Source organism: Ammospiza caudacuta, chromosome 2 (genome assembly GCF_027887145.1).
Source record: "Ammospiza caudacuta isolate bAmmCau1 chromosome 2, bAmmCau1.pri, whole genome shotgun sequence".
Classification (NCBI taxonomy): domain Eukaryota; kingdom Metazoa; phylum Chordata; class Aves; order Passeriformes; family Passerellidae; genus Ammospiza; species Ammospiza caudacuta.
Genome location: NC_080594.1, coordinates 85,912,693 through 85,930,581, shown reverse-complemented (window position 1 = coordinate 85,930,581; position 17,889 = coordinate 85,912,693). Strand labels below are relative to the sequence as shown.

Sequence of the window (17,889 nt, the reverse complement as noted above, 5' to 3'; positions counted from 1 at the left end):
ATGCCTTCAAGTATGCCTAGACATCAGAACATTACCAGCCTAGTACTGACTGTTCCAAAAATAAAAAATAATGTGACAGTTGGAAAAGAAGGGCTACTTTAGAAAATGAAACTGAGTGAGAACATGAAAGTTATAAGTAGCTATCCAGGAATACCAAGAAGCTATTGGCCAGTGAGGTCTCTGCTGTCATTAATGTATCAGAAAATATCAGACTGGTATATAAATAGCAGTGCTCTACCCACTTCTAGAAAAAATAGGCTTTTCCCAGCCTCCACAGCCTTTTTAAATGGGGTCACTTTTTGGGCTGACAAAGTAATTGTGGTGAGATAGAGGACGTCTGTAAGACGTCCGGCTCCATCTTGCTTATAATTCTGATCAATGACAATTTCAAAGGGGAGATGAGGAAAATCTTAACAGCCCACACATGGGAAATTGTTAAATTCAATAGGTATTTGGAGCTAAGCATCAAAGGGATTCCTCTGTTGGCCACCTTGTGTTCTGTAGATTTATAAGCAGTTATATGGTTTGAAAGAAAGTGTAAGTTCAGACAACTTTGGTGATGACAAAAACAGTGGAACAATAGCTAGTGACAATAAGAGGTCAATCATGAAAACCAGTATGAATTACCTAGAAATATACTTAGTTAAGCAACTTCTAATATAATCAAATGGAGCTTTAGTTAATTGCAGATTGCTAATTGCATCAAAGTGAATCACAAAAATTACTTTAAAAAAAAATCCCAAAAATCACCAAACCCAAAAAAGCCCCCAACCAAATAACAACCCCATGCCAGCTGCAGAGCCTGGAACCTGGAGTCAGTGTCTCAATGTTTGCCACTATGTCTTGTCATAACATACTGTCCTTATGATTCCCCTTGTTGGCAGAGCTGCAAAGCAAAGTCAGTAAGATCAGCACATGCTGCTTCTGCTGTGTTTAGAACTAAGGTGTGACTAAAGAGGACTAACGGGTGCTCAGATCAGCCTCCCACCAGCAGACATGGGAAGGTGATGATTTCAGCTTAGCACAAGCTCCCAGTGGAATATTCCCGTTGAAATAGAATATACTATTTGGATATATATGCTGCAGGGAAAGAGCACCGTGCTTTTATATTGGCAAAACCTATTTGCATATAGCTAAGACTGACAAAACTGGACTGTGAAAAAGGTCAAAAGTACAGAGTTAATATAATAGACCTAAAGAACTAATCTCAGAAATGGTGTTCAGGTTTTGGCTAGCAGCTTGCTTCTACTGGATTTCTACTCAGCTTTCCTGAAAATCCTTTTGCAAACTTTTGTACCACATCAACAGTTTTGGGCTCAAGAAATACATGCAGCCAGCAAAACTTAGGGGCTGCCTCAAACCAGTTCAAAGCAGTATTTTCAAAACTATCGCTACAAAAGAAAATTTCATTGGATTAAACTGCAGAAAAGTAGCCCTGGCCATCTAACTCTGCAAAAAAATAAGAATAAACCCTTATAATAAAGGTACTCTGAAAATATGGTCTCAATTTGCATACACAGTACATGATCTGTGCATATACCAGTATCTCCTTAACCCAAAGTATGAGCTATGTTGAACACTCAGATTAACTGACTAAAAAAACCTCTGTAGTTTAGGAAAACTATTAAGGAACTATTAAGAAATGCCTTGGTTTATCTTACAATTTTAGTTAACCAAGTCCTTTACTTCCAGGAAAAAGATTAAAAATTTAGGTAAAATTCAAAATAATAAATAAATGAAAACCAAACCCCAACACATTACCACTGAAGATGCTTAAAAGTGAGAGTGTTTTACTACAAGACAGGAAAATGGCATCCTGAACCCATTATTAAGGATTCCTGAACCCAAATTTAAGGCAGTTTAAAACTTCCAAGATGTTACAGGAGAAACAAACCCTGTAATTTTATGCAGGTAGTTAACTTTTTCTATTTTTTTCATTTCCATTATGCAGAGGTTCAGATTAAATTATAAAAATGGGTCCTGCTAATCTGAAAATTTATAAAAGATCAACATTTCATCTGGTGGGGAACCAAGGCAGAGATAGCAACCAATCATACAGGAAATTTGTGGTTTGACCAGAAACTGAATTCTTGATTTCCTGAAATCCAGTTATGTACTTTAACCACAAAAGCATCTTCTTTGTCGGAGAGGAAAAACCCATAATGAAGTTCAATGCACAAAAGAGAAGCAGTTGATATGACTGTGAAGTCTTGCGTAAAAACCCAATTTACTGAAGAAACATCAAAGTTTACTTCAAAACAAATGTTCTGTTTTTAAAAAGGAGGTTGAGCAGATGCTGCAGCCCAGAGATCCAGGCAAGTGTGTTGAAGGCTGCACTAAAAGTACGCCTCCAGTGGCAAGGGTCCAGCTTCACATACTTCTGAAGCAGCCGCAAAATGGTCCCTGCGGCTGTTCCAAGAAAGAGACCATGATATCTCGCCTTACCACACAAGACAGTGCACAGCACAGAAAAGGCTAAGGCTCCGTTCTGAAATTTTCCACTTAATTTCGAGTCCTTTCTGAAGATGGACAAAACAGGAGGACTATTTTAGGGGAGATCAGAATAAATCCTGTATTATAGTTTTCTGCTAATAAAGAGATCTGTATGTAAGTATTCACAGATATCCCTCTGAAATAGTACAAATTCCCTTCAAGAACACTCAATTAGTTCTTTCAGCCATTAACTACAGCTTAAACAGTAGCAAAACCAGGCAGGTTCTGCCTCACAAATGGATCCCAAAAGCACTCTATTTCTCCATACGCCACTCCTGTGGCTGTATATCTTACATCTTATTATTTTAACTTCTAAGAAGCTGTTGAATACCTTTCAAGCAAAGGATGTGTTATACAAACAGTTTAAGCCTTATTTGATAAATTATCTTGTTAAAAGGAAAACAAAAAATTCCATGAGATTTTTCTGAGGCAAAAAGGGTAATATTTTCTCTTTCCATCAACATTTCAAAATTGCCGAGGACAACATAAATGTGTCGGCATATTTTAGGTATGCCATCTTTGTTTCATTCCTTGCTATATATTACTTCTCTAGATATCCAGACAATTTGGGTCCAAATGCATACTACACAAAGTAAACCTACATCTGACTTGCAGCCACTGTCACTTTTTACATCATTATTACAGTGCTTTCAAAGAGAAGAGGAACTGACGCAGAAAGGAAAAACAATTATCATAGGTGTCTTTCAAAGTATGCAGCAGAACCAGCTAGAAAATAATTTTCAAAACATGAAAAATATAAAAAGACAACCCAGGATTTATATACTACAGCAGGTTAATGCCAGCCTCCTCCCCTTCACCCCCCCCTTCCCCCCTCCATGATGTTACAGCAATTGCTTCTTACTGCCCAGGGAAAAAGGAGCTCTCTCATACAGCTGAAGCCCACTCCTCTTACAGTCTCACCGGCTTTGCTATCCAGCAACATGGAGAACTGCATTTCTCCACCTCTTTGACACTATGCAACTTAACAGATTTTGCACAGATGGGCTGAAAATGCTTTTGTATGATAACAAGATAAACACGGAGTTATGGCCCTTCATGTGGGAGTGGCCGCTTTGCTGCTGCTACAGCCTGGAGACCTTCAATAGGGGGCACAGGACAATGATTCAAGTATTTTCAAAATTTCCTCGTAGCTGTATTTGCTACACTGTCCCTGAGTCCTAGAGGACAGACAGGAAAGGGTTCTCTGCCTGACCTTTCCCTTTGAATTTTTGTAAATAGTTAGCCTACACTAGACATTAAGTGTAATTCAAACCAGCTGTAGAACTTCCTTTCTTTCTGCCTTCAAGCAGCACAATCAGTTCCTTAGTTACTTGTCAAATAGCAGCAACAGCTCTCTGAACTTGGTATGTGAACATACATTTCTGTCAGCCACCTTGCAGCTTTGCATTATTCAGCTCATTGCATCTCCAGCTGGGACTGAAACCACGTTCTTTAATACAGTGAAACCAAGTCTGCTCTTAAGCTGCATTGCCTTTCAGAGAAAGAAAAATTGCTGTTTTTCGCAGACATACAAGAGTTATTCTGCCCCCATCCAAGCTGAAGCACAACAAATTAATCACATCAATGTTTTCAAAACAAATCCAGAAAATAATCAGTGTATCTTCCTATCTACTTACAGAGGCAGAACTCGGTACAAAATCTAAAAGACCCTTTGTAGGGTCAAACAAGACATTTAAAGCCCAAGCATGTTCAATATCTTTGGAGCAAATAATTTTTGCTAAGTCAATGGTTCAGCATTTTCTCAAAACCTTATCTGTCTGTACTTGATCTTTTTAACAGACAGCAAGCCTTTGGCCTGGATTTCATTTCATAGAGTCGGGTTGGAAGGGACCTTGAAGATTATCTTGTTCCAAAAACTCTGTCATGGCCAGGGACATCCTCCACTAGATCAAGTTGCTGAGACCTTCATCCAGCCTGGCCTGGAATACTTCCAGGGATGGAGCATCCACAACTTCTCTGGGCAACCTGTTACAGTGCCTCACCACCTTCACAGCAAAGAATTCCCTCCAAATATCTAATCTATACCTACTCTCTTTCAATTGTAAGCCTTTTCCTCTTGTCCTGTCACTTCATGACCTTGTAAAAGCCTCTCCATCTATCTTGTAGCCTCCCTAAGGTACTGTAAAACTCCAATTAGGTCACCCCAAAACCTTTTCTTTTCCAGGCTGGACAGGCCCAATTCTCTTAGCTTTTTCTCATAGAAGAGGTGCTCTATCCCTCTAATGAGGTTGGTGGCCCTCCTCTAAACTCCCTCTAACAGCTCCATGTCCTTCCTGTGCTGAGGGATCAAAAGCTGGATGCAGCACTGCAGGTGGGCTCTCACCAGAGCAAAGCAGAGCAATCCCTTCCCTGGCCCTGCTGCCCACGCTGCTTTGGATGCAGCCCAGGACACGTTTGGCTTTCTGGGCTATGAGTGCTCATTGCTGGGTCATGTCCAGCCTCTCACCCACCAGCACCCCCAAGTCCTTCTCGGCAGGGCTGCTCCAGTTTTAGTTTAGATGTTCATGTGCCCTCATAGAACATTTGCTATGATTTAAACAGTACTTGCAAATTCAGAGAAAAATTAAAATATGGTGTTTTGCTTGATATGAAGGCCTATACCCATCTACTAAGCAAATGAATATAACATCATGAGATATTCCAAGCCAGCTAGGCACTTGGTAGCCTAGCTGCTTATCAATTTTCAAGTAAGAGAAAGGAAATGCAAGACCTTGTGTTCTCCAGAACACTACCGAGCAAAAAAGTTTTAGTGACATAGTTCACAAGACAGAAACCTGCTTCTCATTCAGGGCAATATTCACATAAAGTACCAAAATCTGGAGTTGTTCCTGTACTTTCATTTCTTCCTTTACAATAATTAGAATTTTTTTTTCATTCCACATTAATAGGTATCATGAACGGAGTGTCCAAATGTACCACACCTACACCCTCCACCCACAGCCCTGTTTCCTAGGTACTGTGTTAAAATTTAACTATGAGCCTTGCAGTAATTCGGGAGAGGACATAAATTTTGCAGCTTCATGAAAGACAGCAGTAGGCCCTTATTTTCTGGGCTTGTTTTCATGGTTAATTGATATTAACCATGCCGAATGGGAGTAGAGGTGATATAAGCTTAGTAATTCATTTCTCTGTAAGAAAGTAGAAATTGCTTCAGACTGAGTATCCCACTCAAACTGTATGAATTAACTATAAATCTGAGTAGCATTATAGGATTTAAAATTGATATTTAAAATATTGCCAGCATACGTGGCAAAACAAGTCAGAAACACTTCAAAATGCTTTCTAATGGACGTAATACCTCGACCATCTCTCAGATCCCCAGACAGAGAAATTTTGAAATGCAAAATGTGTTAGAAAGTGATGGAGAGCCATCACATACCAGTTTAACTTACTAAAACTTCCCTAAAGTGAGGATGGCAAAGCTTAGAAACATATTTGTTAATATGCTTTTTCCCCTGATGTAATAGCTTTCCACAAAGGCCACATCTAACAATGCAGATGCCTAGTCCATGTGCTCTGGCTTTACTAAGTGACTGAAAATGATACCGTGGGGTTGGTCTGTTACCATGCAAACACGCTGAACACAGGCCACAAACTAGAATAAGACATTACCAGCACTTTTAATGTATCAATTTATTGCATATGTCAGTACATAAAAATAGAAAAGTGTTTTTTGTAAAATTAACTTTATTGTAAAAACCAACTAGAATGATAATGTAAAACTTTGCCACAATTAGCACATATACAATAACATTTATGCTTTGTCTACAAAACTTAAGAATACTTCATAAGATAGTTTTGGCTTAACTATATATTAAAGAAAAATCAAATAAAAAGCTTGCATCTCATAATCAGTGACTGTTTCTGAATTCAAAACATAAGTGTTATTTATAACTTCAATATGCTATCTCTATTTACACTTTTGTGGTGTTCTACTCTAAATTATACAAGCAGGATGGCATTGCAAATTATACCTCATGGGGTACATTAGGCTGATCCCACTACATGCAAGAGGCACTGGTTTTATATTTGGCAGAAGTGCCCCTAGCAAAATTGCCTGTCATTAACAAAAATAAAAATGTATTTTTCAAGAATTGATGAAATACAAATGGAGGTACATCTGCATCTTTTTGCTAAGAGAAAAGACCATACCTTGGACTCTCAATTCTGCCTTGCATTCTTCACTGTGAACATCCAACATGACCCAATTATTAGCTTAGAGATGCTGATATGCATATTTTGTATAAATAGTTAATCCTTCTGCCCTTCAGCTGACAGATTGTCCACAGCCTACCAAATGCATTTGTGCTCTATTTCTAATTTTACCTGAGAAATGGACATGAGGGCAGCTAAACCAGTTAATGTTTCTCCAGAAGAAAGCACAGCTTATCACTCTGCATTTCACAGTTCAGAAACAAATTCTGGGAATGTAAACTTGGGTTAGTAGGAAGCCTCAAGTATTTCCACGAATTAAAATGTGTGCACCCACAAGGTTTTATGCTTTCTTACAAGGAACTCTACTGCTACAGCTGTTGAACTCCTGACCCCTCCCTGGGAACTTTGTTTTCACATTAATTTTTTTTTTTTAACTTAAATTTCTTCCTATAAAACAGAAAATTCCTTTAATGAACATATTTAAACTAAGGCTTTCTTAGAAACCTGTGAAAAGAACTCAACTTCTTCCCAAACTAGAAATTTATATCTACAGGACAAATATTTGGGAAACATCTATACACAAATGGATAACTGTTATGGGAAAACATATAATGGCATTAAATAAAATAAATTTTAACAGTATCATAACACACCATTTGGCAATTTAAAGTTATTATTACTATGTTGCTTGTAGTTCAGTTTTTAGCAGCAGAAAACTGTGGTTTCCATCACACAGTCCATGAAATAAGTTTCCTCCCCTTTCTTTTCTCCCTGCCTCCCTTAAAGAATTGTATGCAGAGCAGTGGAATACTTGCATAAAAACATCACTTCCCTCCTATTTTCCTTCAGTGGACTTCATAATCAATGCAATGAAAAATAGCATAATAACATTCATTCACAAGTGTATGTGGCTAACTCATTAAGTGAGAAACAAAACTGTGCATATAGGGAAGGTGGAAGAAACCACACAAGTGTAAAGGATGCATATATGACAATTGTGTCAACTCACACACAATACCTGCAAAATTAAAGTTTCATACTTATGTCCTGCTGACAATATAGTGAAAACATATATGGCTTGATAATAAAAAGTAATGTTTAGATACAGCCCACTTTGAAGAGTTTCAGATTGCCATAATCTAACACTACATATTTGACTTTGTCTTAGCAACTGTGTGCTCAAACAGGAATACTTCATTTGCATACAAGTACCACACAATACTAGGGGTATTCTGGGGTTGAGAGTTTTGTTTTGATTGGTGCCAAGTGGGTTAAATGCCATGTTACTTTAGAAATTGATGCTTTGTGAGCACCACCTCCCCCCAGCCCCAATGGTATTTAATGTCAAGATATGACAACTTCTGACACAATTACTTTCTCTTCATTCTGTCTCCAACAATTAATCTACTCTTTTGGCTTCATCAACTGAATTTCAGAAAAGCAGTATTTGACTGCTAATTTTCCTTCTCTCCCTCCACCTCTATTCTAAAGCAATGTGAAGTAGGTGAAACAATCTATGCAAGCAGCTTACATCTCACTGTAGAATACATCAGGGAAGGGCAATGTGACATCTATCAACTCCTTTCTACCATACAAATACAGCCTCATCTCCCAGCCTCCAGTCAAACTTCTCCAATATACCGTGCCCAAGCACCCCTCTCTCCAAAAGGAAAAAAAATGGCACCACTGTAAGGCTGAAAAGATAGTTTTGGTTTCACTCAGATCAGATTGAAAAGTATGCTCTATGTTTTTATGTCTATAGATCCACAAAGATGTATAGTTTTTGATGAACTCTATGAAAACCTTAATAATAGTATCACAAAAGATACTTACCAGAGAAAGCAGCAACTTCTGGTATGTGAATGTTTTTTTTTAAAAAAAAGAAATCACGTTTATGAAAAGACGTATCATCCTGTCTACAAACTGCTGACAGCTATTACCCACATGTACATAAGAACTATAATTCCATTAGGAGGCATAACCATTAAGGCACCAGTTCAGGAAAGCAGTTTTATTCAACCAAAGAACTTAAGCACAAGCTTAAAATGTGACTATCCCTCAGGAAACAGGTTTTAAGTGTGTGCTGAGATGCTTTTCTGAATCAGGACAACATGGCAGAAAAGTTTACTTAAAATTTTGAATCCAAAGGGCAGCTTTAAAGATCGTGTGGAAGATTTTCCAATTTGTTCTTTCTATTAAAAAAATATTTTGAAGAGGCAAACTCATCTGCAGCAGATGAGTAATTAAACCTGCAGAAGAAATCTAAACAGTTCCCACATTCCATTAGAGACTAAGTTAACAGCATGTCTTTGATCACAGAATTATTAAGGTTGGAAGAGACCTTCAAGGTCATCTAGTACAATCATCAACCTAACAAAACCATAATCACTCCTAAACCATACCCCCAAATGCCACATCCAGATGACTTGAATTATTCCAGAGCAGCTGGTGATTCCACTACCTGCCGAGGCAACTTAGTCCAATGGCTAACCACTCTTTCAGTGAAATTTGTTTTATAATATCTAATTTGAACCTTCTTTGATGCAAGGCCATCTCCTCTCATCCTTGTACTTGAAACATGGCAGAAGAGGCTGACCCTCGCTTTCCTACAGCCTCCTTTCAAGTGTTGTAGAGCAATGAGGTCTCCCCTGAGCCACCTTTTCATTCAACACACACCACTATACCCCTCAGCTGCTCCTCACAGAACTTGTGCTCCAGACCCTTCCCAGCTCTGTTACCCATCTCTGGGCTTGCTCCAGCCCCCTAATGTCTTTCTTGTAGTGAAGGGCCCAGAACTGAGCACAGGACTTGAGGTGTGGCCTCACCAGTGGCAAGTACGGGGATCACTGCCCTGATCCTTCTGGCCATGCTATTTTTGATACAGGCCAAGATGCCATTGGCCTTTTTACCCACTTCCACACACTGCAGGCTTACATCCAGGCAGCTGTTGACCAGCATCTCCAAGTCTCTTTTCTGCTGAGCAGCTCTCAAGCCACTGTTTCCCCAGCCTGTAGTGCCGCCTGGGGTTGTGACTCAAGTGCAGGACCCAACTTTTCATCTTGCTGAAGCTCATGCCCTTGGCCTTGGCTTGTTGCTCCAGTCCATCAGTGTCTGCAGAGCCCTCCTTCCCTCAATGACAGGACCATCTAGGACTATCTGCTCACTTGCATTATCCTTACTGTAGCAACTGTACACATTTATCTCTAATCATGTGATCATTGGTAATTATTTGAATTTCTTTCTTTAGGAGGTATAAATAAAGGGCACAAACATTTAACTACACCAGTGTAAAAGTCTGAACACAAAAACCTACTTTTACCTTGTATGACCACCCATTTTGCCTTAAGAATTATCACCTCAAATGGACAAGCAGACTAGTACTACCAAATAGTTTGCCTGTGCATTAGTGAGGAGAGCTTGAGGCAGAAAGGAGCTTAAATTGCACTGATCTCTTTCAGAAAAAGTTACTTCTATTTCCTATACAGAAATTGCCTGGGTAAAATCCTGAAGTCACAATGTCAGGCACATACAACCTTCTGTGCACTATTATAATACAAACAGCAAATGAAAATAAGGAAAGTATCTTTTCATCTTCAACTGCAGTTCGACATATATAAGTTTGCATAACCAGAGAAACCAGTAATAACCCAGGATAGTATACCTGCAAGTATACTTTACCATTTATGTTATTTTATATTATTTAGCGCAATAAAGTCTTCCCACTTTGCATAATATAAAATTTCAAGAAATAAAACACTAATCTCATGCATGGCACACTTTAAATGAACTCTAAGAGAAGCAAGTAATCATTGTGCTAACCATGGCTGTCCAAAAAGCTCACACATACAGCAGTGAATACTGAAGAGCCTCCCATTGTTCTAAATACATTCTGTACTACTTTTGTAGCAATTTTCTTTAATAGCATCTGTTGTACATATCAAACAAGTGGTATATATGGACAGAGATACCAAAAAAGTATGAGAAAGACATAAAATGGTTCATTTACAATGCTGCAAATGTAAAAGTTCTCTGGAACACCTTAATAAAATATCAGACCTTTCCAAGTTTAATTTCACTCTTTAGGCAAGTACAGACATGACATACATTTAAAAACAAACATTCTTTTACCACTTATCACAAATCAAGGTACAGTGCAGGTACTTGCCCCACTCCACCCCAAAGAAGAATATCAATTATATTATTGTTACGTTAGATGATGTTTTCGCCATTTCTTCAGGGGAGTGACTCTTTATTACTTCTTTGATGAACTGTTCAAGTGCAGTGAAATAACCCTGGCACTGCCAAGTGTCATTGTGAGTTCCATCAGGAAATATCGCCAATCTCTTAGTCCGAGCTGGGGATAATTCGTAAAGTTGCTTCATCATAACTGGTGGAATTAACTGGTCAGACAACCCAGAGATGAAGAGTGAAGGCATTCTGCACTGAGAGATTTTTCTGTAGGACAGAAATTTATTTTTGTAGCACCACAGCGGAAGATACCTCATCGGAAAGAAAGAGAACAAAGTGCTGGCCATATATGGGATGCTAAGAAAGGTGTTCTCCACCACGATGGCAGAAATCCTATGGGAATTTTCAGAAGCTAAGTGAATAGCTACTGCTCCCCCCAAGGAACGGCCAAAAAGAAAAATTTTTGTTTTATCAAGATCAGGCCGAGTCATCACATAGTCTAAGACAGCCTCAGAATCTAAGTACAAGCCTTCTTCGCTTGCTTCTCCTTCGCTTTTGCCATACCCTCTATAATCGACCAGAATTAAGTTTACTTTCAGGTTTACCAGCATCAACAAAGCATTTGGCAACCTGTGGCCAATGTTGCCTGCGTTCCCGTGAAAGTAAATGATGGTTGGAGAATACGCTGCATTGTCCCCTGTGTATCTCAGCAGAATAAGATTGAGAAGAACTCCATCTTTGGTCTTGATGAAGATGTTTTCGTGTGGTATACCAGTAGGCATAGGAACATAAAGGCGAGATGAAGAGGGCTGTTCAGGAAAGTAAAGCAGGACATCCTGGAATTTATATAATATACCTGCTATTGATACAAATATTAATATAAGGAGTATAATGCCTCCGTACAAGTGAAAAGTCACTATCAAGGGCAAAAGACAAATACGGCAGAGACTCCAAGACCAGGAAGCCAAAGCTAGTAGCCATCTTTTGACAAAGGTCCAAAGCATCCATGATTTTTCCATTGTAGAAGTCAGTGATCTTTTACTCCAAGTAAATCCTGCAAAAGAACCCAAATGTATACATATAAATATAGGAAAAAGAAAAAGATAGCAATTTAAGCATTTGTACTTGCAGAAGATTAATGGCAAGCCAATGTATTGGAACATTAACATAAAATTTGGTGGCAAACTCCCTTTGAACTTTTGGAAATCATCTGACTCTGTAAAAGAGGCAGAAATGCAATCATAAGGAAAGGCTTTAGAACTCTTCAAAATCCCATTTACAGTATTCCTGCAGGCAGTCCATTAACAGTATTACAAGACTGGTTGAGTAAGACCACAGTAACTTCTGCTTTCCCTCAGACTTTCCTACTACGCAAGAGAACAACCACACAGACTGTATCACCAGTTTGTCACAGCTGCTCATGTAAGTAACTCTAGAATTCAGAGAACACAAACAAAAATAGCTTTTATTTCTAAGTTGCTAAGTAGCATGCAGTAAGCCTGTGCACGTCACTCTGCAGCCAGTGGAGGCTCACCACACATGCCAGCACTGCTGTGGGTTAGTGGCTGCCTTTCAGCATCTCAGTCAACTCTGGCTACAGAGCAACTCCTGAAGGGCTCAGAAGAGAGAGACTCCTCTGTACTAAGATACCACGTTGTAGTTACATTTATGACAGCTTTTTTTTTTTTGCTATATTTTGATTGTTTCTGATTTATAACAATAATTTTCCACTATCAGATCAGTAATCTGCATTAAGTCTTTACCCGAATGGAAAATTTTATCATCATGCAAGACCACTGAAAACAGTCCATTAACTACATTATTCTCTGGTCAATGAAAAGCACTGCTGAAAATACCAAACATGAAAACAGACTCATGACAAAAACACACACAGAGCATAAAATGAGGAGAGTTATGTTAACAACAATGGAATAAACCTTTCCAAGCAAAAGTTATGTCTCCCATCATCCATACAAGCTCTTGCAGTATTCATTCCTGGTTCATATGGAAACATATGCCAAACCTACACAAAAACTACAGTGACCATTTAGTCACCACTGAAGTGAATAATCACACTACCTGGAAGGGACAACACAAACTCACTTGTTTGAGGACACTAAGATTACTGCTCTCAGTGTGAACACTAAGAGGATTATATGCTCTAAGCTATAAAGCATATAATAGGTACACTTTTGACACTAAGTTATAATCTCCTAAAATGATATAGCACAGCAATAATCTGAATTCAAACTCCAAAGGAGTCTGACATGCAGAGATGCATCCAAGCATTTTATACCAGCCATCTTGTTAGGCTTGAGTGGTAAAAGGTGAGCTCTGCAGCTACAGCCTTGGCATTCCACAGATATAAGCACCCAATCTGACCAGGAAAACCTGCCATCTCTATTTAATGCAAAAATTAGAAATAAATCAGAAATAAAAATAAATATGTCACATCTTAAAATTCACATATTAAGCAAACCCAATGTGATATTAAGCTTTTATACAGCATATCTACTCCCAGTACATAAAACTGGTGAAATATAAAGTAGTCTAAAAGAGCAGTTACCTCAACTTTGTTCTCTTGTATTATTTAGAAGTTCATGTTTACTATCCATATGCAAGTATGCACAAATACTGTCTATAGGAAAATTAAATTCTTGTGATCCATTTTCCTCGAAAAAACCTCACAACTATTGGAAGACATATAAAGTAGCTATTCAATTTCTAAGATAACTTCCTAAAGAAGTTAACAAACATTTCCTGCATTACATTTCAAGACTATAAGAATATTGATAATGAGATAGTAAAACCATTTCCTTACCTACACTATTCAACATTTTGCTGACTTTCTTACAAAATGAAAGAAACTCCAAAAATGTTCTCTCAACAAGATATTCACACTGTTAAACGAAACTACTAAGAGACATAGAATTAATAAAAGTGATGAAGTTTTGCAATGGGTATCCCACGTACACTAAGGATGATTATTTGGAGACTGATGCTCCCAATCAACTAACATAGATTTTATAAGCTATGTTAGTTTCATGAGAAGGGCACCACTTCTAATTTTATTTCAGCAGGATAATATTACCAAAATATGATAGTGCTGCTGTGTGATTACTTCTGATATATATATACATATATATATGTAGGTATACACAAATATTTAGCTACTGGAATTGCAAAGCTAGTACATCTTACAACTAAAGCTTAACATTCACTAAGTACTTAAGAAGAAGAACAAACTACATAGCCACGAATGTTTCATGGTCACTACATATTTAAATAAAGCTGACCACTCTGCCTTATTGAACAATTGACATTACTACTGAAGTTTTTTTCCCAGCTGTGTGAAACTTCACTGGTTCCATTCATTTCCAGGCCTTCACACCTTGTTGCAAGATTTGTCAGTTAGGAAACTAAGACAAAAATTTTTCCTAGGTTCCTTCCCACCTTTCAATACCAATTAAAAGATCACTAGAGCAAAAAAGGATGGTTTCTTAAACAAGCCTAGAAGAGACTCTAAGCCAAATCAATATAACCTCATTTTCAATAAAGCTACAACCCACACTTTCTACAGAGCTCAAAGCAACAGAACTTCCAAACACTATCTTGGAAAGCAGAAGATGAAACAAATAGAACAAAATTTCCACTTCAAGGACAGAAATAAAATGGGCAAGCTAATATAGCTAATATAATAATTCAGTGAGCAGTAAGGTCAAGACGTTTTGAAGTGCTGAGATTTGAGACTGTTCAACATACTGCAAGACAACACACACAAAATTCTCTCCTTGGTCTTTATTTCCCACTCCTGGTGTGCTGGATGGGAAGTTATAAACCTTCCAAGCAGTTTACAATATAACATCTTGTGATGTAAATGCTCTGTCATGAATTACCAAGAGCATGTGTTGCATTTCTCTTGCATCTGTAATTTTATGACTAATAGGGGGCCAGAATAATCTGGAAAAGGCATGAGAGTGGGAGAACAGTGTATTAGACTAATGTAAAAGTTTATTGATGTCTGATGTGGTCAATTTGAGAAACAGAGCAGACCCACCAACCCACCCAACCTGGACAAACCTGATCCCCCCTGTAGACAAGACTGCTTCTGCTCCTAGACTACAGCAACGAGTCATGGACTTGCCCCATAACTGTCTGATGTCCCAGTTATATAAAGAATCATTTACCCCTCTAAGTTATTGGAGGGCACTCTTACTTCACTAAAAAAAACATATTGGTTTTGGAAGAAATATTGTATTACAGCACTGTATTTCATGTAATTGCTGTAACTTAGAAAACAAGATTTTCCTATAACAAGGAGTCACATCCCATTTTACAGCATTCACAGTATTTCATAATCACTGATTATTTAAACTAAGTAAAAGGCTAGGTAAATAAGCATAAGATCATTTAAAATAAATTTTTCCTCTTGTCCCTCTGATAAGGTGCATTGGAAAGGCGAGCCTTTGGGAATCCTGATAATTCCTACAACTATTTATTTGGTGATGCTTGTAAGCTTAAAAGACAAGCCAAGACAGTACTGAAATACAAAGCTTTCCTGAGGAAACCATGGCCACATAGGAACAGCACTGCCATGGAACTGTATTGTCTCTCAAAACAGAATGGAAATTTGGAAGTGGTGAGCTTCAGCTTTGACTTGGGATATACACACATGTTAATATGCAGACACACACACCCCTGTATCTGTACATGTCCACAGCTGAATCCACAGCCTAGGAACTACTGCAGACCTCTGTTCTATCAGATGAACTACAAGTCCCAAAATTAGATAGCTACTGAAAATACAAATTGCTCAAACTAAAAAGTTTAGAGAAAAAAAAAAACCTCTTAATGATAAAGGCATTTTAACAATATTCTATTTTGCCCTAATACTACTTTTAAATGGTTAACACCATTATCAACTGAAAAAACCCCACAAAAATTCAAGAATATATTTAAAACACTTAAAGGGATAATACTTTATATTTAAAGTATTTAAAGGGAACAATATTTCATTCATTTTGAATGGCAGCTGAAATTACTCTTATATCTGCCACAGGATCTGTTGTTTTGCCTTTGTCTATATTTTTAATATTAAACAGTATTATTTTCATACACTAATCATATCATAAAACATTTACCTTTAGATGTGATGATTTCCCAGGCTTCATCTCTGCCTGAAAGACAATTCCATTTATGAATTTTGAGTAAAATTGTTTTGAATTACACATGTAATTACTGTTTATCTTGTGATTTGAAAGAAGATTAAGAAGTGGTAAGAGCCAAACCCCCTAAAAATTACAACTTGTTCACTAATGAAACTGTGCATCTCATACTCCTCCTATCAAGCTGAATGTTTGTTTGAAATATTTGATGAATTTGAAAACATCTTATAATGAAGTTCAAGAATCACAACGAAATGTCCTGGACTATATACACAACACACAGTATATGACAATACTGTAATATTATAATAATATACATATATAATTATAACAATAACGTAGCATCTATACATAGTCCTTAAAAACAAACATTACAGTCTCTCCTTAAAACTAACTTTTAGTGCATAAGTAGCTTTAAACTTAGTGCTAAGAAGCACAATCAGGTGTTTAATGGCTGCTTCCTCATTAAAGAGCTTTAAAAAAAAAAAGTTAAGCCACTGCAATCCCTTGGATTTCAACACAAACAAACAAAATCAAATATATTTCTTAAGAAATAGCTAACAACATCTGTTTGTCTCCACTTCATTTTCCTAGACTCTGCCTCCTCCAGATACAGATAACGTTTGCACAAGTGTTACATTTATTTATATTTATTCAGAAGACCTCTAGAAGTAGAAATATTAGGTCCTCGACTATAAAATGTTAGTTTCAACTGATCTGGAAGAAAACCTACAAGCTTACTAACGACCAGAAAAATAGACTTTCTTAGTACTAAAATCCTACAGAAACACTCATTAAAAAAGATAGAAAAAAAAGAGGAAAACAACAGCAAAGTAGCGACTCCTAACAAAGGAAAAAGTACAGTAGGAATAACTTAAGCATCACACATTTCATGGCTCTGGCTTTAAAATCAACGAGTCACTCGTCTTGCTTATTTCAAACAGCCGACATCCACAGCTCTGCATCAAGTTGCACGTATTGATAACTGATAAAGTTTTCCCCGTAACTCGCGTGATACTTCTCCTCCCAAATGACAAATGGTACAAAGTATCATCGTGGTGCAATGTCCCGAATTTCGATGATACTGTGTAAAAAAAAAAAAAAAAAAAAAAGCCAAACGGCAACAAACCAACATTGGCTATGCCTTAACTTGGAACTTTAACTTTCTAGAGACTTAGGCTGCTAAAATATAGCAATTTCGAAGCTTGATGAATTGCTTCCTTTTTGACTAACGACAAACACCCAGTTCAGCCTTTTCAAAAACAATCCCTTGGCCCATTTAGAACACTACTGTCACCATCAGCCACACCTTCAACAAGCACCCATTTGCAGGAATTGTTCCACCGGGCAGTGGAGACAAACCAAACCCTGTTGCGAGACCTTGCTGCCAAGAAGCTGAAGGTCTGCGGGGCTTCACAAGGAGGCACCTGAAGGAACTTTGATCGGCACGGTCACGGGAGCAGCGCCTCGGCAGCCACGTCCCGCCGTGCGGGCAGAGGAGCCGCACACTGCCCGAGGCAATGTCCCGCCTGCCGCCGCCTCAGGGAAGAGCCGCGTTTAGTCCCGGGGAGACCCAAAACCGGACCCCAAACCCTCGGCCGCCCCGGCTGCCCCCGGCCCAGCGCAGCCTGAGGGGCCGGGACCGCCCCGCTCCCGTGCCGCGGCCCGCAGACCCACCCGCCGCATCCTCCCGGGCGGCCGCCGCCGGTGCCTCGGGCCAGCGCAGACCCCGACGCGCAACTTCAACCACCGCTCCTTCCTCCCGAGGCAGGAAGTCACCGCAGCCGCGGTTCCGCTTCCAGGGCACAGCTCGGCCCTCCTCCGTCGTCTCCCCGCCTTACCCCGCCCCGGGCTCTGCCGCCGTTCC

General features: G+C 38.6%; 1 protein-coding gene across 2 annotated transcripts; it reads right to left on the bottom strand.

The window, feature by feature from the left end:
• Window positions 1-6,166: 6,166 nt before the first annotated feature.
• ABHD13 (abhydrolase domain containing 13) lies at window positions 6,167-17,876 on the bottom strand. Of its 2 annotated transcripts, XM_058824880.1 has the most exons (3): window positions 17,700-17,876; window positions 15,999-16,034; window positions 6,167-11,911 (listed from the first exon to the last, which is right to left on the bottom strand). In XM_058824880.1, the coding sequence occupies exon 3, from the start codon at window positions 11,874-11,876 to the stop codon at window positions 10,863-10,865; it is 1,014 nt and encodes a 337-aa protein (XP_058680863.1). In that variant the 5' UTR covers window positions 11,877-11,911; window positions 15,999-16,034; window positions 17,700-17,876; the 3' UTR covers window positions 6,167-10,862. The 2 variants fall into 2 exon arrangements, with proteins under 2 accessions (XP_058680863.1, XP_058680864.1); XM_058824881.1 differs by lacking the exon at window positions 15,999-16,034 and having other exon boundaries at window positions 17,700-17,836.
• Between the last annotated feature and the right edge of the window lie 13 nt (window positions 17,877-17,889).